A 26426-nucleotide genomic window follows, 5' to 3' on the forward strand; every position below is an offset into this window, starting at 1 on the left:
TGTTATAATATGTATTTGCAACTGTATATTTTTGTAATTTATTTATTTTAGAGACTTATTCTGATATGTTTTCCACGGGCGAATCAAAAAGAAGGGGCGAAAATAACGGGGGCTGACGGGAAGTGGAATAAAGGTGAGACGTGTTTTTGGACGCAGCGGACAATAGTAGATATCTATTTTTCCCACCCTTACCTTTGGAAATATAGACTTTTTTCCCTTGGATTACTTTCAACTAGACCCGGACTCTGCAGGTCTGCATCAAACCTTAAGTACCGGTATCATTTTCCGTTCATTTTGCCGGCTGTGGTTTTGAGACTGTGTACATTATATTCAGTTACAATCGCGGGACTTAAAGTCAGGTTTGGGTTACTTTTGTGATTGTGTTACATGTTTTAATGTAGGCGCATGCGGCTTATATACAGGTGCGGCTTGTGTAAGTACAAAATCGGTTTTCCTCTTGAAATGTGGTAGGTGCGGCTTATAATCAGGTGCACTCTATAGTCCGGAATTTACGGTAGTTTGATATGGAGAAACCAAAACACATACCTTGTCGATTTTGTCCAACCAGTCTTTGTTGGACGCCAGCTCTGCCATGAAGGCTTGGTGTTTTTGCCACTTGGTGTGCAGATTTCGAGCCTCATCGTATGACATGTCCTGAGCCGTTAGCATCTTTTCATTAATCCATAATGTGAGCTATAGAAAGAGAAAGACGTTTACTAAGCTGTGATTGTTAAAAAACAAGAGTTTGAAGACCGTACATTACACTTCAATAGAACAGTTTCTCACCAATATCAATATTTTAAATTAAGACATATCGTACAGACTACAGCAGCTGATTATTTTATATTGAATGAATTTATAGATTATTTTGCAAATGAATCAATAAATCAGATCAACAAAAATGTTTTTAATTTGAGGAGCAGCTTCAGGGACAGACTGCTGTCACAGTCTTGTTCCACGGACAGACTGAGGAGATAATTTCTTCCTCATGACATGAGGCTCTCTAACTCCACCCTAAAGCACTATTTGAATACTCTATATCAACACGTTATATTGGGTATTTTTCAGGGTTGGGTAGGGTTACTTTAACTTGATTACTTTCAATTACTTTTGGATTACTCCAATACCAAATATGCTAAGAAAAGGCAAAAGAAACTAAATAGGAATAAAATGACTCAATTGTGTGCAGGCTTGGGGAGTAACGGAATCCATGGAACGGCAAAAATGATGTCGGCAAGCTGTTTAGATTTATTTTCATTTTGTTTCTGTCGCATTTGATGTTTGTTTTGCCGGGTGATCAAAGAGATCAAAGCCAGGAGAGAAAACTTACCACGTGTTGTGAGTCATCATTTTATTCATATTTAATTTATTTTGTCTTTTATTAGCATATTTGGTATTTGAGTAATCCAAAAGTAATTAAAAGTAATCCAGTTAAAGTAACCCTACCCAACCCTGGTATTTTTGTATTCTATTTCTTTGATTTTATTATTTTATTTTTCAACACAAGGATACCGCTGGAAGTGTGAATTTCCCTACGGGGATGAAGAAAGTATCTATCTATCTAGTTTAAAACATTTTAGCGACCGCTCGTTTGACCCATACGATGTTGTAAAACAGGCAAAAATATTTATCATTGATTTCTAAAATCAATCAAAGCGGCCAAATTGAACATGGTCGTATGCTCGTCAATATTGATGTGCCTTTCATACCTCTTGTCCATCTTGCAGGAAGTGCTGCAGTTCACGGTTATCCTTGAGTTTTGCTAACAATTCTTTGGCAGCGTCTTTATTCTTGAGATGCCTGGTCAAAGTCGAAGAAAAGGTTAAAAATGTGTTTTGGTCAAAAGTGCAAAATAGTGTTTGTTTTGAAGAGAGACCAACCTTTGCTGAATGGAATCCACTTTCTCTTGGATCTTATCAGAGTTTGCATTTCCATCGTTAATGAGGCGCCGCCCCGCCTCCACGACGCCAGTTATCTTCTCCTCGCTGGCCTCTGTGGTGGTGAGGAAATCTTCGTATTTTTTAATGGCCTCGTCGGCTCCCTGAAGACTTGTCGGCATCTCTGTGTGGGATAATACGTACTCCTACAAAGAGAGGAAAGGGATCTTTTGAATGCATTTCTCCACTATTTTCTAACTCGGATCATTCTTTACAGGAACCTTCACGCAACCTAAAAACAGTTGGGTCAAAAACCATCCAATAAGGTTAGAAATGACTGCTTTGGATTCTTGTAGAAAAGAAACCCTAATTGGGCAGTTTTATGTAAAGGTTTTATGAGATCATGAAGCTAGATTTAGATCATTTTAGAAGGATTGTGGTTAAAGCCCTCAATTGCGTGGTCTATTCTACTAACCTGGCTGTTGAGGAAAGCCTCCGCCTGCTTTGCATCCCGCAAGAACGTTTGGAAATCGAACGCTTGGGCCAAAAGACTGTGGCGGTTCTCCCACATTTGACGCAGCTCGTGCCAGCCGGTATCCAGCGCCTGGAGCCGCTGGGCCAAGAACATGTGCTGGGCGTCTGTTTGACCGTGGGTCACCTCTTCGCCGACCACTCGCATCTTCTCGTAGTCGTCTTTATAGTTGTCCACCTCGTTTTTGATGTTTTCGTGCTGGGCTAGCAAACTCTCTGCCTCGGGTAGGGAGGTGGGAATGTCCTCTGAGGCCACGGCCGTCTGGGTGCGGGAAAGCCAAGACTGGAAGTCGTCGAGGTCCCTGAGGAAGCCCTGCAACTTGCTGGCCTCGCCCAGTGACTCTTCACGTCGTTTCATGGTGGAGTTCAACTCTTCCCACACTTCCTGTATCCCTGCAAGACGATCTTGAATTTCCCCGGCCTGATCTGGATGTTCCTTGGCCAGTTTACCTGCCTCCTGTCTCAGGTCATCCAACTTCCCCTTGAAAAACACAAGCAATACTTTTTTAACCACGTTCTCCATTACACACCTTACTGTCTAGAGATTCCAACGTACCTCAATAGCCTCTAGGTCTCTCTCCATGCCAGTGAGTTTGCGCTGTAACGCCATCACACCAGTCAGATCATTTCCCAAACTCTGAGTAGATTCGATCACTTTTGTCTTTTCTTTCATCCATGTTTGGATCTCGTTACACTCCAAGTGGTAGTTTTGGATATTGAGTGCTGACTCCAGGCATTGTTTCTTTTGATCAGCTAGTTTCCGGAATTCTTCCCACCTTGAGATGATACCAATAGTAATTATTTCTGTCATGTTACTTCGTTTTGTGCAGTGGTATGTCATCTCTAACCTGTTGTTGAGATGGTCACGTGTCTGGTGGATTTGATCTTTGTTACAGTTGTCGGAAGTCAGAAGCTGCTGAACCACTTTGTTCACATCAGTGACGCTAGTCCCGATGTTATTCATTTCTGGTTCCAGTGTCTCAAACCTGCAGCCGAAAAGGAGCTCAATTTAGAATCTAATATCATCTTCTACATTTGCTCATTGTATTTTTCAGTCAGCATATATAATAAGTATGAAGCATTTTTTTATTTTTTCATGTTTATGTATGCAATTGTAAATAAATGTCCAGAATGTGTTGTTTTTATGTATAAGACTGTAAGTTCCCTGTGCACATGTCAGCTGGTGTATATTAATTTGCCAATGATAGCAAAAACATAAAAAAAAATGCAACCATGACAGCTGATTTTGCACATAGTTGCTATTACTTTTCCTATTTAACTACATTTTAATTTATTTTTTAAATAAAATAATTGGATATCCCTCTCCTGTCATGATTACTGATGCAAGGCACCTGAGTCTGCTCCCTTGGCGCCAACAGCCTCGGACGCTGATTGGTTGCCTGTCACTTTTTAAACATCCGTCTTCCTGTCACTGGTTGTCAGTGCGTCTGCAAACCTCAGCTCCTGCTAGACAAGCCTTTTCAACCCTGACTTTCTCCTGTCCTGATTCCTGTTTGATTCCCGGGTCTGACCCTTTTTCTAAACTCGATTACGTTTTTGCTCCACCGTCCCGGCCATCGATCTGTTCTTCCCCCGCTCTCAACACTGCCTGCGCTCGCCACAGACATACCACTTCCGCGTCTGAGTAACCTGCTCCCCACGATCAACGATCTACAGATCCTGTACACAACCCCTTCCCTTCTTCCTAATAAAACTAAGAGAAACGCACGCAAGAGGGTCCTGTCTTTGTTCTGGTCCTGACATCTCCATGTCAACATATGTTTCCACCCAGTCTCGAACTTCTCACTTTCTCCCAAATATAGTCTTAAACTAAATTTGTATCAATGTATTAAAAATGACACAGTGTATTACCACCATGTCACCATATTAAAAGACAAAAATGCGATCCAATTTGTGCAATTTTAGCACACTTTGATGCCCAATGTAATTTGTAGTCTAATTTGATGTTAGGACTCTTAGGCCAATGGGGGGAATTATTACCATATTTTCTTTAGAATAATTGGCCACATTCCTTGTAAGTTACATCTTATTTAATGTGGTATATTTGTATATTTTTCATTTCAACACCGACCTCTGATGCACCACTTCAAGATCCTCAAGTTTGGTGGGGATCTCCATGCCATGTAACCACTTCTCCTTTTCTTCTACCCATAGCTGGCAGGCCCCCGCCTCACTGAACATACGATAAAGTGCCAAAGCACCCTCCAGGGCCTGACGCCGCGACGCCGACAGAGATTGGAGCTCTTTGTATCGCCTCTCGATCTCAGGTAGTCGGCCCTCCACCTATGTTGACGATAAACAGTAATTTAGTGTTACAGACAGCGTGACATCATTTGGAAGGTATGGAAAAACAGGCTGAGCGAACCTCAGGCAAATGAGCGTAGCTTTGCGGCAGTGCTTGGTTTTGCTCGTGCAGGGATTCAATGAGGGGTTGGTGGCTCTTGATCTCCTCTTCTACTTCCCTCTGCTTGCGAGCCAAAGTTTGGGTGGAGAACTCGTTGTGGCCTACATCTGGACTTGACACATGTCTAAGGGTTTCCATGAGCCAAGCGTCCATGTCGTTGGCATCCGTTAGGAATTGATGGAGGGCTACGGAGTCCTTGAGCTTCTGTTCTCTTAGTTTGGTCGTCTGGGTAAAAAGAAACAGAGAGTAATCCATCGAGGATCATTTTCACCAGGGTACAACGAGCAAACACAAAAAAATGTTTGTCTGCACCCACCTCCTCAAGGTGTGACCACTGTGCACGAATGTCTTTAATGTTCTCGGTAACCTGCGGGGCTCCAAAGTGTCCTTCGTTCACCAAATCTTCACCCACGGCGATGCTGTTACTCAGCGGGCCATAACGAGCTGCCATCTCATCCCTGAAAGCCTCGTGTTTACTGAGCAGGTGTAGGGCAGACGTGAGGTCCCGGCCGCATTCTCCGCTGGTCAGGATTTGTTCTTGCTCTCTGATCCAGGCTGCTTCCTCTCCCAGGTCCCACAAGAACTGCCACAGGCGACGGGAGTCTTCCAGGCGCTCTCTACGTTGCCTGACCAGACGCCCGAGCTCTTCATAAGCTTGGCCCAGTAAGTCCACCTTTTCACTTACGAGTCCTGGCTCGCATGGTTTGTAGGCTGGAAATTAGAAGAACAAGAATAGAAATTACTGCAGGGATTGACGAATCTTCGATCAATATTCATGGAATATCCACCTCTGGGTAAATTACTTTAACCAAATGCACAAACAATGTGAGAATCCTCACCTTGGCCTTGAGAAGTGAAGCGTTGTGCAGTTCCCTGCACTGCTTTGATTCTCTCGGCTTGTGCTGAAATATCTGCCTCCACCAGATTATGATTTTGAAGCAGGTCCAAAACATCATGCAAATGTTTGCCGCTATCTTGGGACTGGAGACGACTCTATACAGGAAAGGTGCCAGAAGACGTTCAGTGAGACAAAGCACACTCTCCATGTATCCTATTTTGAGGTGATGTTTGATACCTTCATATCAGCCATCCAGTCCATAATGTAACGCATTTCTTCAAACAGCCTCTGCAGGTCTCGATGAGCATTCAGTCGCTCCCTGCGCGCAGCTAGAAGCTCCTTGAGATATTCCCAGAGGCGAAGCACATTATCCCTTCTAGCAAGCACTCGCCGCACGTCGTGGTATCCCTCAGCCTCCAGCTCTTTGGCAACAGCCTCGACGGCAGCCACGCGCTCCCAGTATGCGCCGATGTCTGTCTCGATGGCCTCGTGTTTACGGGTGGCAGCTTCCACTGCTCCCAAGTCCGTCCCAAAATTGTCCTGTTGAAGGAATGTATCAAGTTAGGAAGACGGTCCAAATTTTGATGTGTGTGTTTTGAATGTGGTTGCAGGAAGACCTGAGAAACTAAGCGCTGATTTTCACTAAGCCACGTCTCCCGCATGGCAGCCTTGCGGTCGAAACGCGCCGCAAGCATTTCTAGCTTTTCTTGCCGAATCAGTTCGTTTCGGAGTGCCAGCTCACGTTCGTGCTCCGCCTTTTCAAGTCGCTCCCAAGCCTGCAAATAAAGGAAATGAAGCTTTAAGCAACACTACTACAAGACGAATCAAAGCGCACATCTATATTTGGAGCAACTAATACCTTATTGATGTCGGAGATGAGTTTCCCTTCTCTTGGCGTGTAAACTTTCTGGTTATTTGCTCTCATTTTGCTCTGGATTGTAAAGAGCAGGACCTCCAAGTTTCCTTTCTCGGTGAATCTGTGGCGACAAATATGCATTGAAAAAAGGGATGTTGGATACCACATTTTTACCTGTATAGGTTTTCAACCCTCAAGAAGCCACTGTTATCAATTCCTGAAGTTATATCACTTTTCCTTTTTTTCATTCATTATCTCATCATCTCATTAGCCGTACCGCTCATCCTCATTAGGGTCGCGGGGGGGCTGGAGCCCATCCCAGCCATCTCTGGGCAGTGGGCAGGGGACACCCTGAACTGGTTGCCAGCCAATCGCAGGGCACACGGGGACAGACAACTCACTCGCTCATTCACACCTAGGGACAATTTGGACCGGCCAATTCACCTGAAATGCATGTTTTTGGAACGTGGGAGGAAACCGGAGTGCCCGGAGGAAACCCACGCAAGCACGGGGAGAACATACAAACTCCGCACAGGAAGTCCGGAGCTGGATTTGAACCCACGACAGGTTCCCATGACATGAACTGTGCCGCACAAGCGCTAACCACTGCGCCGCCGCTTTTATATTTATATTTTTCATAAATGGAAATTAAATATATCGGAAATTGATTGGCATGTTTTGCCCACGAGGGCTTCAGTAGCCCAACCATTCAACAGTTTCCATTCACCCAAACTAGCACCACCTTATCCTAAATCTATTTTAACTTTTTATAAATCCAGATTTGCGTGTGTGTTTGAATGTGGGTTATAGTCTCTGAAACTGAACCGATTTTCGTGAAAATTGAAATAGAGTGGAACCTCGGTTCTCGACCATAATCCGTTCCAGAACCCTGTTCGAAAACCGATTTGTTCGATCACGTAAATCATTTTTCCCATTAAAAATAATGTAAATCGTTTTAATCCGTTCCAACACCCTGAATGTTTACCATGAATGTTTAACGTAAACATAAAGCTAACCCGGGCTAATCGTACGTCCGCGTTATCGTAATCTTCTGTACGAAAGATTACGCTAACATGAACGTGTAAAAATAAAAAAATCAGGTCGTTTACAAGTCATTTAGCACCCGGGTCTCCACAACAAGTGGTGAGCGGTTCATTGGAAAGGGGGCTCCGTTCCAACACCCTGAAAGTTGGGCTCTGTTCCAACACCCACATAAAGCTAACCCAGGCTAATTGTGCCCAATTTCGTTGTCACAATATGTTAACCCATTTTGTAACAATGACAATAAAGGTATATTCTATTCTATTCTAATCTTATGAATAGGATTTCTTACCTTTGTGGTGGTCAGCAGAAGGCGCAGATGGACGGTGGTGCTATTATTTCTTTCTTAAATGCAATATAGCTTGCCACTCCTTGCACATTTGATCTCTGCACTATTGTTACTTACAGTGTTATTACTTACAGTGTTATTGTTTACAATATAATGGTACTGTGTACCTGACTTGTTAACCTGACTGCCCATCTTGCACATCTGGTTAGCGTCTCTTCTTGCACTATCGGCACTATGGTAAATAACACAATACAGCTTTATTTATATCTGTACACTGAAGGACACTGAGGGAAACTGTGGGAGTCAGATCCATCGACATTTCGTTCTGTATACACGTGTACTAGAATGACAATAAAGTAGATCTGAATCTGAATCTGAATCTGAATAGTTGTACGCACTACTTTTCTTTTTTCACCTGTAGCAACTTTGCTGCTTGCACTGACTTTCTTCGGAGGCATAATTAGGGGCTAAAACACCCGTACGACGCTCAGCATCGCACCCTAGCGTACGCACTTACGCATTACCGGTGTTCCAACTCCGATTTTCTGACCGAACAGCGAAGCAAGAATTTCTTAAAATTTTTGGTCGGACTCCGATTTGTTCGAACCGAGAGGCGTTCGAAAACCCAGGTTCCACTGTACAAAATACAACTTTTTTCTCACTTACTTGGGTGGTTTCTCGACAGTGCGATAAGAATTAAAAGCCTGGAGCTGATTCTGCACAGCGCTGAGTGAGTTCGCGAGCTGACGATCATTGAGAGTCACTATTGTCTGTTCGATCCACTCCAGCAACTCTGTGGCCAAGGTCTCATACTTGTCGATCAGTTGATCAGCCTCGATGGCATAGTCAAGAACCTGAAAGATAGGTTAGCATAGAAATAATGGCCAAGCAAACAGCAACGGCATTATTTATCATTGTAACGAATGTATATTCATTTCGATCATTCAGAGCAGCTGACCTTGCCGATACGTTTGCCCTCCACTGCTAGCGCTTTCATTTTGGAAAAGTAATGGTAGTAGGTCGCCACATAGGTAATGATGGACTTCTCGTCGGGCTGATCAACGTTAACATCTAGGAGAGAAAAACAAGTGTTTCGAGTGAAGTTCGAAATTTAAAAATGAATGTATTGTCAGACTGCATTAAGGTGATTCTGGAACACCTTTGCTATAATGGAGACTGCTTATCCATCGATCGGCACAGGGAATTAGGAGTTGAGTGTAAACGGCCGTGGGGGAGCGAGTTACATAAGGCTTTGTGTGTTTGTAGTAGCTTTAGCCACTCACCTTCAGGGTCCAGCAGCTTAGTAAGGCCCATCTCTTTCTCAGCCACATTGAAAGCATTCTGGAGATTGTAGTGAGCGTTGGACCTTTTCAGGGTGTCAAATTCAATCAGGTCGGGTCTGCAGAGGCCAAGGAACAATTACTCTTGTAATAAGAAAACCCTTTTTTATGTAGGGGATTGAAAGGTGTCATCACCCTTTATGAGATTGAGAATTAGACCTTGAGATAGATTTACACCATCAAAAAGTGGTAAGTCTCCCACGATTAAAAAGGGAATTGGAAATAGTCAATTGAAAAAGGAGACTACTCATAGAAGATACATCTCAAACAGTTACGTGAATGACAGCATCCTGGTTTGTTATCATGTAAAGTGTTCACCTTCAATATAATTTAACCACTGTGTCATTGCAGAGCCTTTAGAGATACACAGTTTAACAAGCTTGTCTAACAGCGCTGTGACCGACTAGATCTGCCAATCACTTACCCAGAACGCCTCTACATATCAAATAAGTGGGTTATTATTTCTGTGATGTAGGCCATCTCTCCCACTATTTCTATCTTTAGACGTCCTACAGACTGAGAAGACCTGTATAAAAACACCCCTGAGAAGTGTGATGGCACGCCAACAAGTGAAAAAAAAAAAAGATGTGCAACCTTATTTTGAGAAGAATTCCCTCCAGTGGCCAGTTTCATCACACATACCAATGTCGCTAGAAGCATGATAGACAAGGAAATGTCAATGACCTGTGTTTGTGTACGATGGCATTGAACGCGAGGCCATCCCGCCAGCTGGTGGTGAAGTTGTGGATGTTGACATTGGGGTAGCTGCAGAGGCCGGAACACGCGTGTTAAATCATTGACATGTAACTATTGTCAGAGTAAAAACTTGAATACCGTAGATCCCGGACTATAGAGCGCACCTGATTATAAGCCGCACCCACCACATTTTAAGAGGATAACCGCTTTTGTACTTACACAAGGCGCACCTGTATATAAGCCGCATGCACCCACATTAAGATATGTAACTCAATCACAAATTTAACCCAAACCCGACTGAGTACCGCGATTGTAACAGAATATAAGGTACACAGCCCAAAAACCAACAGCCGGCAAAATGCACGGAAAATGATACCGGTACTTAATGTTTGATGCAGACCTGCAGAGTCCGGGTACCCGTTGAAACTAATCCAAGGAAAAAAAATCTATATTTCCAAAGGTAAGGGTGGGAAAAATATATATCCACTATTGTCCGCCGCAAAAACAGGTCTCACTCACCTTTACCCCACTTCCCGTCAGGCCGCGTTTGCTCCGCCCCTCTTTTTTAATTCGCAAAACATATCAGAATAAGTGTCTCATATAAATACATTACAAAAATATACAGGTGCAAATACATATTATACATGGGTTACACATATTTACAAAGAAAGACGGTACACCGAGAGAGTTTTCAAAGCTTTAATAATAATATTATAACTTTCATCCCAAACCGTGCCTGTGAAGGGTAGCAAAACGCCACTAGCAACACGCTCGCAACACAGTAAACGGCTCTGTTAAAAAAAACATACCGTACTTGTAGTGATCACGGTAAACCATCCTCATCTTCCTCCTTATAATTGACGTCATCAAAGTCGTCTTCCCCAGTGTGGGAAAGAGACTATGTTATATAGACGTCGTTCCACGCTCCCTTATTCAAAAACACGCTAGCAACACGCTCGCAAAGTAAAGTTTACGTGCAGTAGCTCTGTTTCCTTCTTTATCGGACTGCTCGATTGCAGTTAGATTGAAAGCTGCGATGTGCCTTTCTTTTTGCAATTTGCATGGTGAGGATATTTCTACGCTAATTTAATTTGTGCACAAGCTAAGAAGTTGCAGTCTTCCTCGGCGCATATATTCCACCGGTCTAAATCTTACCTTTAGTACTCGAGCGCCGCTGGCGGCTGTTAGAAAAACGGCATAAATTGGCCGCATCAGTGAATAAGCCGCAGGGTTGAACGTTTGGGAAAAAAGTAGCGGCTTATAGTCCGGAATTTACGGTACACAATGACTCATCTCTCCTGGAATTCCTTACCCGGCGGTTTTCATTTGGCACCAAAGAAGAAGCGCATCTTTTGCGGATTTCTTCTCTTTATTATCCTCAGTCTCGACACTGATGTCCTGAATCTGTGGCCACATGATAAGTTCATTCAGGACGGTGGCTTTTTGACCCAATCTTTGTTTATGTCACGAGGAGAAATTCGGCCCTTTAACATATGGAGATAATTACCTGGAAGCGAAGAATTATAGTCCAGATGAGCCCCAGGGTAAGACGGTGATTCCCATCCACAATGTCGTGTGATCCCATATTTTCTAGATGGACCTTTTGCTCTTTGAGGAACTGTAGTGCTTTATCCACATTTTCTAGGCAGTGGATACGCATGCGGCCTTTAGTGGGTTTTGGCTGGCAAGACAGGTAAAAAGATCCAGGTTATAAACAGTAGTAATTGGCTTGGTCTGTAAATCTGATCTTCTAACTTAATTCACAATTTTTTACTGTGGATAATTTGTTAGATGATAAAAAGGTGTTTTCCACTCTTCCGTAGTTCCAGTTTGCCCTTGTAAATTTCTGTAAATTCTCATCTCATCTCATCAACTGCACCGCTTATCCTCAGTAGGGTCGCAGGGGTGCTGGAGCCCATCCCAGCAATCATCGGGCAGTGGGCAGGGGACACCCTGAACTGGTTGCCAGCCAATCGCAGTCTGTAGATTCTGCCTTCCTTTATTTACTCACACTAGAGTAGCATAGCGAGGTCTAGGGGTGGCAGATGGCTTGAAATAGTAATGTGTGCGACTGCCCACCTCTACGGCTCACCCAATCAAATTGCTCTGGGTGCTTGGCTGGTGCTTTTGGGTGTTTACAGTTTGCTCTGTGGGTTTTCATCATAAAGTGTCTCAAGTGTGAACATACATTGTTTAATGAGCTTCCATAAAAATGCTTCCTTAGAGATTTCTGGGTCTGTTGGTGTAACACAGTGACTGTAAACTCTAGTTCAAACTTTTCCCTTTATATTTTGGACCAAACAGATTGCTTACTGTGTAGCTTTGGCTAGGCAAACATTAATTCTGAAAAGTCATGGAGAAGATTCTTATGGCCTGCCAGCCAGATGTACTCATGAAAAGAGTCATTTCTGAATCGTGGGTCATTAGTTATCAACTGAAATATTTTTTTGTCTCCAGTATTTTCTAAACTATTTCACAAATCCTGATTTGCGTGTGAGTTGGAATGTGGTTTATGGCTCAGTAATGGCTGAACCGATTTTTGTGGATATGTACACAGTAGTGCAGCACGGCGGCGCGATGGTTAGCGCGTGTGCGGCACAGTTCTGAGGTCATGGGTTCAAATCCAGCTACCAACCTTCCTGTGCGGAGTTTTGCATGATCTCCCCGTGCTTGCGTGGGTTTACTCCCACATTCCAAAAACATGCATGTCTGGTTAATTGGCCGGTCAAAATTGTCCCTGGGTTTGAATGAGCGAGCGAGTGGTCTGTCCCTGTGTGCCCTGCGACTGGCTGGCAACCGGTTCAGGGTGTCCCCTGTCCACTGCCCGGAGATGGCTGGGATGGGCTCCAGCACCCCCGCGACCCTACTGAGGATAAGCGGTGCAGATAATGGATAGATAATGGATGTACACAGTAGTACTTTAGGCTTCTAGGAGTGTCTTTAGCTAGGTTTTCGTGTTGGCAATCCCAATAAATACCAACAAAACGATAAACATCTGCTTTCGTCTACAAGCGGCTCTGGAGCGCATGTGGTCATACTGCTCTTTTTCAACAAACCATGGCCCCAACAACCTCTCTGAAGTAGAATGCCCGGCAACGCCAAGCCAAGCAATGCCAAGCAGGGCCATTATTCTTGTAACTTCTAAATGTAATGGATATCTGAAGAGCAAAACACTGAATCGATATATCAAAGTTGTTATTGTATAGCAGTAGCATTTGACACACTATGACATAAAATAATTTTTTTGTGCCACGTCATTTTTAATCTTTATTTCAGAGTAAAATAAAAAGTTTATTAACGTATTATAATCGGACGAAGTAAAATCTAAACTATTTTCAATTTTTGGGATGAGTAATTTTTGCTTAATATTGTTTTCAAAAAATAAATAATGCTAGAGGAAGGGATCAAGTGAGGAGGGAGTGTAAATAGTCTTTTTAATTAAAAATTGCCTAAGATTTTATTTTGCAGCAACATCGCGCAGTCCCGGTCAGTAAAGAGAAAATGTCACCTAAAAATGCTGAAATGAAGCACAGAATGTGGCCTTCTTTATAAATGTCTGTGCAAGGAAGGGGACAGTGATTGATTTGTATTTCCCTGAGATTCTTACCAGCTGTTCTCCTGAGAGCACTTCCAGCAGGCGGATGAGCATGCGGCCGTCACGCAGGTCCGTGTACAAATCGCCGATCCGACAAGAGACCCGGGCTAAGTGGGAGTTCACCCATTTGGTAAAGGTTTTCTTCTGCACAGCTTCACGCTCATCTGGGGGAGAAAACACCATTTTTTTAAAAATCCACAAATCAAAAGCCAAATTAAAATGATCCACAAATAAGTACCGTATTTTCCGCACTATAAGGCGCACCTAAAAGCCTTTATTTTTTTCAAAAGCTGACCATGCGCCTTATAATACAGTGCGCCTTACATATGGATCAATATTAAGTCGCAAAGTCTCGCAACTAAGACAAGCAGCCGCCGACTAGATTTTCCCCCGAAGGCGAAGTCGTCCGCGGTGTATGCTGGGATTTATATACCAGCGTTTCATTTCCTAACCAATGTGTCAATCATCATTTGAATCAGTCACTATTGGCTAAAGTTATTCGGAGGTAAAGGGGGCGGATCCTTTTTAATCATTTACAGGCTCGCATAGGCTAAAGGGGCGAAACAAAGCCAGCAATTGGCCGAAAAAGATGAATGTCAATCACACGTTGGGTTGCGCTACGGCATAGAGAAAACATTTTTTACTATTCTGTATTTGTAGATATTTGACTCTCCTGGATTTACTACACTCACGGATGTAAGAAGACCATGGTTACGTATCATTATTGAAGGCGATGGCTGCAAGAGAACTTAGGTGACAAATGCGGCTTTATATTTTCCCGGTATCTTGTTTTAGAACGATCTTGATGTTTCTGTGATGAGTCTATTTTTAAACTCAATTCAATTCAAAGTGTCATATGCACAGTAAAGAACCCCGTTTCCCTGCACAATCAAATTCTTACTTTGCTGTCCACACAGTTGCCAGCAAAAAAGAAAATGGAAACTAAGAAATTTTGTTTGGTGACATTGTACGGACACCGCATCCGCAACGTGTCTGGGACACGTATTTGCGTCTTTGCAAGCTTTGGGAATGTTAAGGGGGTAATAGGTTGGACTGAACTATCTGACTGTTTTGTCGACGTTCCCGTTGTAGCGCCTTATAATCCCGTGCGCCTTATGTATGGAAAATATAGGACCAAAAACTATTTTTTGGGGGTGCGCCCTATAACCCGCTGCGCCTTATAGTGCGGAAAATACGGTATACACAATTTACTACTTGAGCAATCAGGAAATCCCGAGGTTCGCTCCATTTTATAAAAACTACGGCATGAAGTTGCTAGGATAACACGGTTTTAAATCGATACAGCGAGGTGTCATGCTTTTTTACTCGTTTAGAAAGTGGCAAAAAATAAAAGAATGAATGATTTTTACTCTAAAGCAGCTCAGACATATGGACAGGGGAATAAGTGGCTTATCCTTCTCTCCCAGCGAACTAGGTGGCCTCATTTGGACATAAGGTCTCATTTCCTTTTGAAAATGCTATTTAAACATTCAAGCAGTCGTTGCAATTAGTACATCGATAATAAAGAGGAAGTCTTTTCAAACCCGCCATTTCAGCTATTCAAAATAATAAACCACATTGCTACTTATTAATAGATGCAGTCCAAAAGGGTAAAGTTCAGTGAACATGAAGAAACATAAAACAGCCATTGTGTAATCGCCCACTCTAGAAAGCATTTAAAAAGGAAAAAAAAGAACCGATTCTAATATTTCACACATGCCAGTTAAAGTGGAGCAATAGCGCAGTGCATTACATTGCGGCCTGAATGAAGGTACTTCCCGTTTGAGCTCCTGTAAGTTAGTCTGTTCTGTTTGTATGGTTTGTATTGCTGCACCTTAATAAACCTTTATCAGCATACTACAGATGGCCATTCCGCTTATCCTCTGAATGACACCGATTAATCAGTCCAGGACAATTTTAAAATCCCAGATTCTCACCACTGAACTGAAGGCTTTCCCAGCACTGAGGAAAACGAAGCGACAATTATATATTTTGCACTTTACATAAATAACTAAGCATGAAAGTGGGTCGGGATTTAAAAAGGTGAGAAGGGTGTGGAGGAAATACTGTATTTGTGTAGAACGTGCACCCTTAATTTTTGATAGACAATCTGTACAAAATATTTGGGGACTTTTGTTCTCAGATAAAATTAAAATTGAAAGTGTAGTTGAATGAATACTTGCAGCCAGGATTCAAATAATTGATCGACACTTTGAATGCCAAGCTAAAATTTACAATGCATTCACTTAATGTCCTTCAAAGTCCGATTCATCATCAAATGCATGCCTTTTTGCGTGTATTAATATCTTTCGGGACAATTTTCTGTCTTCTCCAGTCCATAACATTCGTCTCTGGTACTATGAATACAAATAATGTGACAATGAGATCAAATTAATGCGCATTACACATGAATAAATACAGTACTCCTGATTTACACGGATTTTAATTCAAAATGCACTAGCTGAAACGCCTGATTAACTCTAGGAAATCTGCCAATACCCCCTCCCCACCCCAAAACATTTTCTCATTGGATCTATAGTCAAGTCATGTATATTTGTATAGCCCTTAATCACAAAGAGACTCAAAGGGCTGCACAGATCAAATGGGGTTTGGGGTTTTTAAGGGTTATTGTTCTATCTTCGTTATTCATTATCCATTATCCGTTATCGGTCAGTTCATAATACGCTACAAAGCCTAGGAGCCGGGACACTTACTCTCAGCCAAAAGGCCAAGCTAAGGTCCTAGCCCTAAAGCCTTGCTGCGATCATTGCGAATGCACCGTTCCCGGAGGTACTGCAATACCGGGCCGATGCGTGGAGTGGACAGAGCAAGCTCCTATTCCATCTCGGTGGCATTCCGACACATCTAGAATTTCACAGTCGGCTCAAATACTATTGCTAACTATTATTACAGACTATTATGACACCATCGCCACATATTGTCAACATAAAATATATGTTATTCATATGCTATAGAATAGAAGTGTGTTTTAAGGTTAGATTTAAACATTTCCACTGAGGTTGCAGATCAAATCTCAAGGGGGAAGAGCATTCCACAGCACCGGGGCCCGGATGGAGAACGCTCTGGAACCTGCCGATGTCTTCTTAGCTCTTGTGATCACAAGTAGACCAGCGTTTTTTAGAGCGAAGGCTCCGGACCGGAACATAGGGGGAAATGAAATCTGAACGATATGAGGGAGCAAGTCCATGCATGATTTTGTATACTACCAACAGAACCTTAAAATCACATCTTAGGCTAACAGGGAGCCAATGCAGGTTAGCTCAAATCGGGGTCATGTGATCAAACTTTCTTGTCTTCGTTAAAAGCCTCTCTGCAGCATCTTGATGTTGGACTTCGGGACACCGGAGAGTAGTGCATTACAGTCACCGAGACGGGAGCTAACAAACGCAGGAGTTATAATTTCCGCATCCGACTGAGACAGCATAGGGCGAATTTTAGCAATGTTGCGAAGATGGAAAAAAGCTGTTCTAGTCATATTCTTAACCTGTGTTTAAAAGGACGGATCGGGGTCAAATATGACACCTACATTTTTGACTGAGTCACTCTGGGTGATATACAATTCAAGTGAGTCACCCTTTCTGACTTCAAAACAGTGAACTTCTACTAAAGTTGAGAGATGTTCATGTCTGGTGCAAGAAAACAACAAACCTAACTGAGAAAGCCAGAAGATAGTGAGAAAGTTCTGTCGATTTGATCCGGGACACCATATTTAATGTTAGATTTAATGGTAGATTACGCGCCCACTTTAAAGCCTCATTGACTCAAATCAAACAGAGAGGCGGAGGAGGATGGACTTTCCCACAGTTAAGACAACATCAGAGGTTGAATGAAATCAAGGTATTTAAAAGGAGAAGCATTGCGATTTTCCATGGCACACCCCTATTGTTAGATGGCACACCTGTGTTTAGAAAACTCTGCCTGCTATTAAAGAACACCAGCTGGGCACTCAATGATATTTTGAGTTTCACCATGAAAATGGTTCGATGCCAGCACACAAATCCACATTCTGTTTTAATCCCTTGTAAGACACGGTGAATATGTTTACACGCAGGCAGTATTTGGATCAGAATATCGCCAATATCCAGGTTTCTTAAACAGTATATTCTGACAGGACCAGAAACTCAAATCCTTATCTTAAACAGAATATTGCCTGCATGTAAACACGTGAGATGGAATTTGGCCAACTGCTCCAGCAAAAATTCTGAAAACATCTTCATTGATAAATGCTGAATTCTCTGGACTTTTAAAGTTGCTCAAAGCCCAAAACTGGTTGCAAAAAAAATAATAAGAGCCAAGAAGAGATCCGCAGGTTCGAGAGGGTCTCAATCCGGGCCCTGGTGCTGTGGAATGCTCTTCCCTCTGAGATTGGCTCTGCAACCCCAGTGGAAATGTTTAAATCTAAGCTTAAAACACACTTCTATTCTTTAGCATATGAATAACCTATACTTTTATCTTGACAATTTTAGGGGATGGTGTCACAATAGTTGCAAAAGTCTTTGATCTGTGCAGCCCTTTGAGACTCTTGGTGATTAAGGGCGTCACAAATAAACATGACTTGACAAGTGAGAGACGCTAGTTTTTGGCGTAAAGAAAAAAACTGTTTTTGCACTAGAAGATGTATTATTTCAGCGAAGAAGACAATGAAGGTTTCTGGCGTTGAATACGATACATGTTTTTAGCCTAGGAGAAAACAATGCTAGGAGTTTTACTTATCACCAAATCATCAAAAGTACATCAAACCACTACCAGCAGAGAAAAATGTTATAGGAGTGAAAAGGTGGAAAATTATAGCCATACATGGGAGGAGGCTACATTCCTCAACAGGCGTGGTCATCGGCCACGTTGTACAAGAACTCTGAAATCTGTGTCTGGAGAGTCTTGAAAATGGCGTGTAGCCACAATTTAATCAAGAGACCCAAATGAGAAGACGAGTGAATAAGAATAACGCTGCAAAATGTGGAATGGTGTGGAGGTTTATGGATCACATAATAGCAAACAGACCCAGCTGTTTTACCCAACAGTGGTTGTTGCGTTTGTACATGGGGCTTCATATGTCACTATTCCTCCTTTTTAAGCAGAGTAGGTAAAAGTGGAAAGATCAATGATTACATCGGTGGTGACCCAGCTTTCAATTTTCACTCCTACACTAAGTATTGATGATGGTGACTCATACTGCCCAGGAAAGTAAAATCAAAAATACAGATTGACTACCGTAAATTCCGGACTATAAGCCGCTACTTTTTTCCCCAAACGTTCAACCCTGCGGCTTATTCAGTGAAGCGGCCAATTTATGTCATTTTTCTAACGGCCGCCAGCGGCGCTCGAGTACCAAAGGTAAGATTTAGACCGGTGGAATATATGCGCCGAGGAAGACTGCAACTTCTTAGCTTGTGCAAAAATTAAATTAGCGTAGACATATCCTCATCATGCAAATTGCAAAAAGAAAGGCCCACGACGCAGCTTTTAAGCTTGACGCAATCGAGCAGTCCGATGAAGAAGGAAACAGAGGTACTGCACGTAGACTTTCCTTTGCGAGCGTTTTTGAATAAGGGAGCGTGGGACGACGTCTATATGCCAAAGTCTCTTTCCCATACGGAAGGAAGACGACTTTGATGACGTCAGTTATAAGGAGGAAGATGAGGATGGTTTACCGTGATTTCCACATGAATGGTATATTTTTTTTAACAGACCCGTTTACTGTGTTGCGAGCGTGTTGCTAGTAGCGTTTTGCTACCCTTCACAGGCACGGTTTGGGATGAAAGTTATAATATTATTAAAGCTTTGAAAACTCTCTCGGTGTACCGTCTTTCTTTGTAAATATGTGTAACTATGTATAATATGTATTTGCAACTGTATATTTTTGTAACGTATTTATTTTAGAGACTTATTGTGATTTGTCTTCCACGGGCGGATCAAAAAGAAGGGGCGGAGCAAACGCGGGCTAACGGGAAGTGGAGTAAAGGTGAGACATGTTTGTGGACGCAGCGGACAATAGTGGATATATATTTTTACCACCCTTACCTTTGGAAATATATATTTTCTTTCCTTGGATTATTTTCAACGGGACCCAGACTCTGCAGGTCTGCATCAAACGTTAAGTACCGGTATCATTTTCCGTTCATTTTGTCGGCTGTGGTTTTTGGACGTTGTACTTTATATTCAGTTACAATCGCGGGACTCAAAGTCGGGTTTGGGTTAATTTTGTGATTGAGTTACCCGTTTTAATGTGGGCGCATGCGGCTTGTATACAGATGCGGCTTGTGTAAGCACAAAAGCGGTTATCCTCTTAAAATGTGGTGGGTGCGGCTTATAATCAGGTGCGCTCTATAGTCCGGAATTTACGGTAAATGTTTTCTGTGTTTTAAAGTGGACACAGAAGATGTAAAATAAAAAATATCGCATTCAAACGAAGACACACTCATTCGCTGATGTTGATTTACTGCAGGTGAGCAGTTGTCAGCAGTTGTCAAAGCTATGTGCTGTAGCCGTGTATTAGAGGATCGAGGGAAGAAGCATTCTTTGAATTCTCACTACAGAAAACAAGTTCAATACACGGATCGCTAGATAGTCAACAAAAAGGGGATAACGCTTTTGTGATGCCCGATACTGCACCTTGGATCGGCGTTATCACTGAGGGTAAAGTGTGGACCGGTTTGAAACCAGTTCACGGGAGTTCACATGATGTGCGAATACAGTTGACTTGATCGATACGGTCAAATATGTTCTGTGAAAAGAGTATCACCAAAAGATACCAACTAGCTGTTCATCACAGACTTTGTAAAGTTTTCTCCATTTCTCTCGTTAGTGGAATCAAATGCGCGCGGTCACTAAACTTTAGACATCCCATCTCACCCTGAACTTGCATAATGATTGCCCCTGGTCACGGTGTCCTTCAAAAGAATGGGTAAACAAATGTCCGCTTTTATCTCCTTCAATGACCTTCTTTTGGTCATTCCCTCAGAAGATTACTGTGCGGGAATGAGGAAATCCGTGGGAGTATGACTTATGTCTTACATTCAGCTTAGCTGTTTGAGGAAAACCAGATACATGGGATTTTAATGAACACATGATAAACACCAACCTAAACCTGAGCAATGTTATGAAATAATTCAGAGAGTTGGATAACATAAATTATTCAACAGTCTTCTAATGGTTTGGAAGCAGAAGGTCTCAGTGGTGAAATGACTTTTGTATCTGAACCTTACAAACTCTGCTTGGATTTTTGGAAATATTCTCCATGTTCCTACATTGGTGCTTCCTTACCCAACTGCGACCTTGTTTTGAGGTAATCACAGGTCTGGCTCATCTCTGAAGAGCAAACAGAAAAACAACGGCGACCAGATGATGAAGGTTCTTGATCTGAGTCACATTAGGAGGTTTCCCCTGCTACCAGTAACCAAGAAAACCAGTACAATCTGTTTAACGTGAGGGAGCAAACCCCAACCCCCATAAAAATGGCCTGGAAAGGGATGGGCGCCGCTAGGCTGTATTTGCCCAAGACACATAACAGGAACTGGTGCCCTTATGACTGACAGTTAAGGGATCCATCCATCCATTATCTGTACCGCTTATCCCTAATAGGGTCGCGGGGGGTGCTGGAGCCATCCCAGCTATCTTCGGGCAGTGGGCAGGGGACACCCTGAACTGGTTGCCAGCCAGTTGCAGGGCACACAGGAACAAACAATTCGCTCGCTCAGTCACACCTAGGAACAATTTGGACCGGCCAATCAACCTGACATGCATGTTTTTGGAATGTGGGAGGAAACCATAGTGCCCGGAGGAAACCCACGCAAGCACGGGGAGAACATGCAAACTCCACACAGGAGGTTTGATCTCACGACCTCAGAACCGTGCCGCACACGCGCTAACCACTGCACCGCCGTGCTGCCCAGTTAAGGGATCCATGATGTCAAAATGATAATAAAAGATAATAAAAATGGACTATGATTGCTTTGAGAAAAAACGAAACCAATCCAACTCATTATATGTGCACTGCGCAAGCTGCAAAACAGCACTCATAGATGTCTCTATGAAAGCGGAACTGCTCTGCAACTAAAAGTAGGCCTGTGGTAAAACTGCCACCTTTGCAACATGAGGTACAGTATGTACTTTGTCTGTAGCAACACTAACAGAGTGGCAAAGACCCGAGTTACTTTTCATGAACTAAGATGAAGCTCACATGCCAGTGACACAGAGGACAAAGGTTAGAGAACCGCTCAGCCACACGGCCGACGCCCCCTCACCCTACCTCCCCTTCCTTTTGTTAAGACAGCAAAGTTACTGTCCAGGTTCCAGCTGCAATTGATAATGCATAAATGCGAGAAGGAAGGGATTAGCCAAGGCCAATCCCATGGGAGAGGAGACAAAAACAGGGACCTCGACAGCCACAACATCTATACGGAAAACAGAAGTAAAACGTCAATGATCCTGGAATTGTCCCTCAAGCTCCAAAATGGTCACTATCTTGTGACATACTTCCAAGAACAAACTGTCAGTGTTAGTTCAACTCTACAAACAAAAAGAGGGAATTTGTATTTGTTTTTTGTGCTTGTGTGTGTGGAAGCTGATCTCTTACAAAGGTAACGTGACTTTCAAACACAGCTTCAGGCTACTTGAGTAAGAGATTTTGATATGCAGGATTCGGCTAGTAGGCAAATACCGGATTTGGAATATTTCAAGAACTCTTACAAAATGCATTAAGAAAAAAAACCTGCATAGATAGGGTCAAAAACAAACTATAGTTCTGAACTTATCTTGACCACCAATTAGAGCTCAAAGAGAGATTTGTGAAAATGAACAAGAAAGAAACTATAGTCTATTCTGATTTAATCATCAACTTAATCCCAATATCTCTTTAGTGGACACAATAAAGTGACTGTGCATAAACAAACATTGTTCCTCAGACATAAATTTAACGGTATGGCTCACACTTTCGTTCCAGTAATCTACTGGTTAATGAGTTACTTGCTTTATCCTTCAGACTTTATGTCCCAGAGGGTCAGTGTTTCAGTTAATTTGAATAAACTGTTGGCAGAGTTTAAATTATTCTGTTTCCTTTTACGACCATTTGATCACAGCAGGCTCAGGCGTTAAACTCCGTACATCTTGCATCTGGTCTTAACGCGGGTAACACCAAGAATGAGCCTCAAGTGCAGTCAAACAGGAAATACAAGTGGGAGTTACTCAAAAGACTTATGACTATGGGGTGTATATTTACAGTTCTTGACAACGATATTTGCCTTACTATTGCCTGTAAAACGAACTGTAACACGGAAAAATTTCAATGTCGTGATTACAGTGCATAATTATTTTCTTTTTTAGCGGTAGCTTCATGTTATAAAGGACGATTGGTTTTGCATTCATAGAGACTTCTCCACGATACTAATTGCTCCATATTTTAAAATCTTACATATTTTTGTGTTTATTTACAAAAAAAAAAGTGTCATACTATGCCATTTTTAGAGAGGCGCAGATAAAGTGCCGGAAGCGAGCAAACATTGAGACCTCCATGCATTCCAATGGCACAAAGCCAGTTGCGTGATCACATAGACAATGAGAGACTCTATCCTGAGGCCTCCGAGGAAAATGTCTACTAAATGAATGAAACTGGCAATGGCAAAAGTATAACAATCACTTTCAAGAAACAATACGTTTTAGCACGTGAACAAATTGTGTTTTATTTCACCCTTTCTGCACTTGAAAATGTGAATGACAATAAAGTGTTTAATTTGTGAGCAGTCCACTGACAGAGTCACCACAAATTGTAATGAGCTCAGGACAAGTGGCCAAATAATCAGGTGCCACACTGCCACCCTCTTTTAGCCACGGAAAGGTTTCTTTGAGAGCTTCCATTTATGAAATCCACAGCAAAAGTTAAATGATCAGATTGTATAGACTCTTACCTTGCAACTGTTTAAACCTTCCTTCCAGGATATTAGAGTATTGCACTTGGTTAACAAATGCTGCAGGAGACAAGCAGGGCTCTCTGTCTCTATGGTCCCATTCCATGGCCTTTTCCCTCCACAATACTTCCTCTTAGATGACGTACAAATGTGAATTCTCCAGCATATCACAAAAAGGAAACTTCCACACTCTTAGAGTGTATTCAATCCTTTCTCCGGCTTTACAGACGATCGACCTTCTGGAGATCCAAAATCCTCAAAATGTTTTCCGTCAGTAATTCAAAGGTAAAGCCTGACCAATGAAAATGCAAGGCAGATGTCTTACCTTCTTTAAAAAAAAATAAAAAACTGATGAACAATAGTCTCTTGTATTACTCCCTCATGTGAATCATTTCACCACACTAGTGGACGCGCCAAAAAAAAAAAAGGATTGAAATCTGTAGCGGTTCCAGCTATGAAACACTGAATACTCCTCCCTCCTGACAGACTCTTCTTTACATTTACCGGAGCAGTGTACTGTTGAAAAGGCTAACAGACTGTGGTCGGATTGCTGTGTAAACAAAGCCTGCTGTGCCCTCCTTGTCTCATTTGCATAAGGTGTGCTGTGGGAGGAGCTCCTAAAGAATGGTGGACACAAGTAGAGAAGGAGGAGAGAGGGTGTGGAGGTGGACTAAACCATTACGAGTGCTTTGCGCCGTGTAACTGGAGGCAGCTTACTCACAGCTACCTTAATTCCATGGAGCCAAGGGGCGAGGCCTACCAAGAAGGCACAAGCATCAAATAGTGTTGTACGGTGTCTCGCTTGTACACTTCCTTCCTTCCTTCTTCAATCTTTCAAGAAAACGTTTAATCTTCCCTATTTGTGTTCCTGTGGCAATGCTATGATTCAACCCGGACAAGAAGGAAGTTGTTGAAAACTCAGCAAGCGTTCTCCTCTTGTATTATTGAGTCAAGTCTTGTTCAGAAAACCTATAAAGCAGGCTTTGAAGTGGAAAGGTTATCTATTATCTAATTTCATTAACTCGTTTTAAGTTTTGTTAAATGTGTCAATGTGCTTCTCATTTTCCTTTTAGGAAATCATATTACTCTCTAACGGGGCTCCGCCAGAGTTATATTAAAACATGCAAAAATTATCTTGGTTTTAGAAATTCCTCTATTGTTTGATCCTACGATGCATTGATTTGAAGCATGGATATGATGCTAAACAGGTCTAAGACGATGAAACCTGCACATTTTAACTGTAAAACGTTAAATTGACACTAAAACCCATCGATTTACATCTCAAAGCAATCACAGGATTGAAGTTCCACCGATGAATGTGCTTGAAATGCTGTTGAATGAGCAATAGAAATAGTAGCAATAGCACTCATATTTTATTGGCAACCGTTTTATGCCAATTAATATGTCTTGCTACATAACTGGAGTTCGAGATTTTGCGCAATTTAGCACGAGCACAAGGAAAGATGCGCCCGCATGTGCAAAGAATTACACGAGTCAATAAAAAGCACAGCGACCCGGGGTCGCGGCCTTTTTTAATTTAGTAGCCTTTGGTCAGGGCAGGGGGGCAGAGTTCAAAAGGAAGGTTTGTTTATTTGCTTGTTTTCTTTCTGCTTCCCGATGTGAAAGGAGCGTCTGGTTCGGTGTCGTTAGGAAATGAACCGCCGTGGGTCTTACGTGACTGCATGTTTATGGTGAAGATAGGAGGGAAAGGGAGGGAGAATTGGACTAATGAGATTCAACAAGAGGCCATGCTTCTTCCTGATTGAAGCAATCAACAGAAAATACAGAGCAGTGTGTCCAAACATTGGGAAGAGATAGCAACTGAGAAAGATAAACGTTCAAAAGAAATGATGATCGCAATAGTCTGGTGAACAGATGCACATCTCTGGGAGGCAAAAGACAAAGCAAGCAAGTGTCAGATTCTGCAGCTTAGGAAAGAACTACCAAATCAAACAGACTGCCAACAGTGGCAGCAACTCTCTGATCAGAAAAGATTCTCCGGAATACAGTACAGATGAATGATCAAAGCGGAGATGCAACAAAAACCCAGAGCAATTTCTGTACAGTGTGTGCCAGTATAAGAGATAAAATATCCAATAATAAAGTCAGAAACAGCATCAAATCCATAACCAAAAAAAAGGAGCTAAAGTGTAGACAGGATGCAGGTCTCCGAAGGTGGGAAGGACCATAGCCCGGGGGTGAATGTTTACCACAGCATGTCAAGGAATGTGTACATCAAGCCTGTACTTGTCCAAATGCAACAGGATGACAACTATTTCTGCTGGATCGCACGCTTTTTAGCTGGCGTTCCGGCAGGTGACAAAAAATTTGAGTTGGGCGGCCTGCTTAATCCTTCCAGCAATGATATAATGTCTTGGCGCGGAGACAGGCGGCTATGTCATGAGATGGGTGTATTTAACGGACTACGAGAATGTTTGACTTTTGTGCAATAACATTAAAAGTGTTTTTGTTTTACACGTTTTTCAACCACTGCACTCAGACATCTAATCCTTTTTGAAAGCTTTAGGGCAGGGGTCAGCAACCTTTTTAGTGTGGAGTGCCACTTTCAAATTCCCTTGTAAATCAGTGTCCAGTGTGTTTTTTCAGTGTTTTGTATCGAACAGAGCTGTGATTTTACACCAGTCCAAATATACAACATGGATATACATTGAAATCAACAATTTATCTTCCACTATTCTTGTCCAACTCAAAAAAATGAATGTGAAAAACAAGTGGAAAGGCCTGTAGCCATCCATGACTTTAACTTTTTACCACAAGAATGAACCATTCTTCATCAACAATGAACTACAATCAAAAAACAAGTGCTATGGACAGATACCATGCCATTCAAATATGAGATCTTGTTGCAGAAAATATCAAAACTTGAAATATTAGCAGCAAAGTAGAAGACAGGCGCGCACACGCGCACACACGGGCTTCTTCAAAATATTCGCCACCAGTAAATGGCTTTCTGTGATTTGCTATGCAGTGAGCAATGTGATAACTTGCTTCAGT

General features: G+C 42.3%; 1 protein-coding gene across 2 annotated transcripts in view; it reads right to left on the reverse strand.

The window, feature by feature from the left end:
• sptbn2 (spectrin, beta, non-erythrocytic 2) overlaps window positions 1–26426 on the reverse strand; it is a 65944-nt gene that overhangs the window by 24392 nt on the left and 15126 nt on the right. For both annotated transcript variants that reach the window (XM_088320456.1, XM_088320457.1), the window contains exons 3-22: window positions 13501–13652; window positions 11401–11574; window positions 11206–11297; window positions 9882–9962; window positions 9141–9256; window positions 8816–8928; window positions 8524–8711; window positions 6531–6648; window positions 6289–6447; window positions 5909–6211; window positions 5673–5826; window positions 5150–5544; window positions 4795–5058; window positions 4501–4712; window positions 3257–3394; window positions 2965–3184; window positions 2353–2889; window positions 1881–2083; window positions 1710–1800; window positions 547–693 (exon numbers count right to left, since the gene is read on the reverse strand). In XM_088320456.1, the coding sequence (XP_088176582.1) occupies window positions 547–693; window positions 1710–1800; window positions 1881–2083; window positions 2353–2889; window positions 2965–3184; window positions 3257–3394; window positions 4501–4712; window positions 4795–5058; window positions 5150–5544; window positions 5673–5826; window positions 5909–6211; window positions 6289–6447; window positions 6531–6648; window positions 8524–8711; window positions 8816–8928; window positions 9141–9256; window positions 9882–9962; window positions 11206–11297; window positions 11401–11574; window positions 13501–13652 (3857 nt within the window). The remainder of the gene's footprint in view (window positions 1–546; window positions 694–1709; window positions 1801–1880; window positions 2084–2352; window positions 2890–2964; window positions 3185–3256; window positions 3395–4500; window positions 4713–4794; window positions 5059–5149; window positions 5545–5672; window positions 5827–5908; window positions 6212–6288; window positions 6448–6530; window positions 6649–8523; window positions 8712–8815; window positions 8929–9140; window positions 9257–9881; window positions 9963–11205; window positions 11298–11400; window positions 11575–13500; window positions 13653–26426) is intronic.

The sequence above is a fragment of the Urocampus carinirostris genome, chromosome 17, assembly GCF_059441175.1.
Source record: "Urocampus carinirostris isolate Australia breed hairy pipefish chromosome 17, RoL_Ucar_1.0, whole genome shotgun sequence".
Taxonomy (NCBI): Eukaryota; Metazoa; Chordata; class Actinopteri; order Syngnathiformes; family Syngnathidae; genus Urocampus; species Urocampus carinirostris.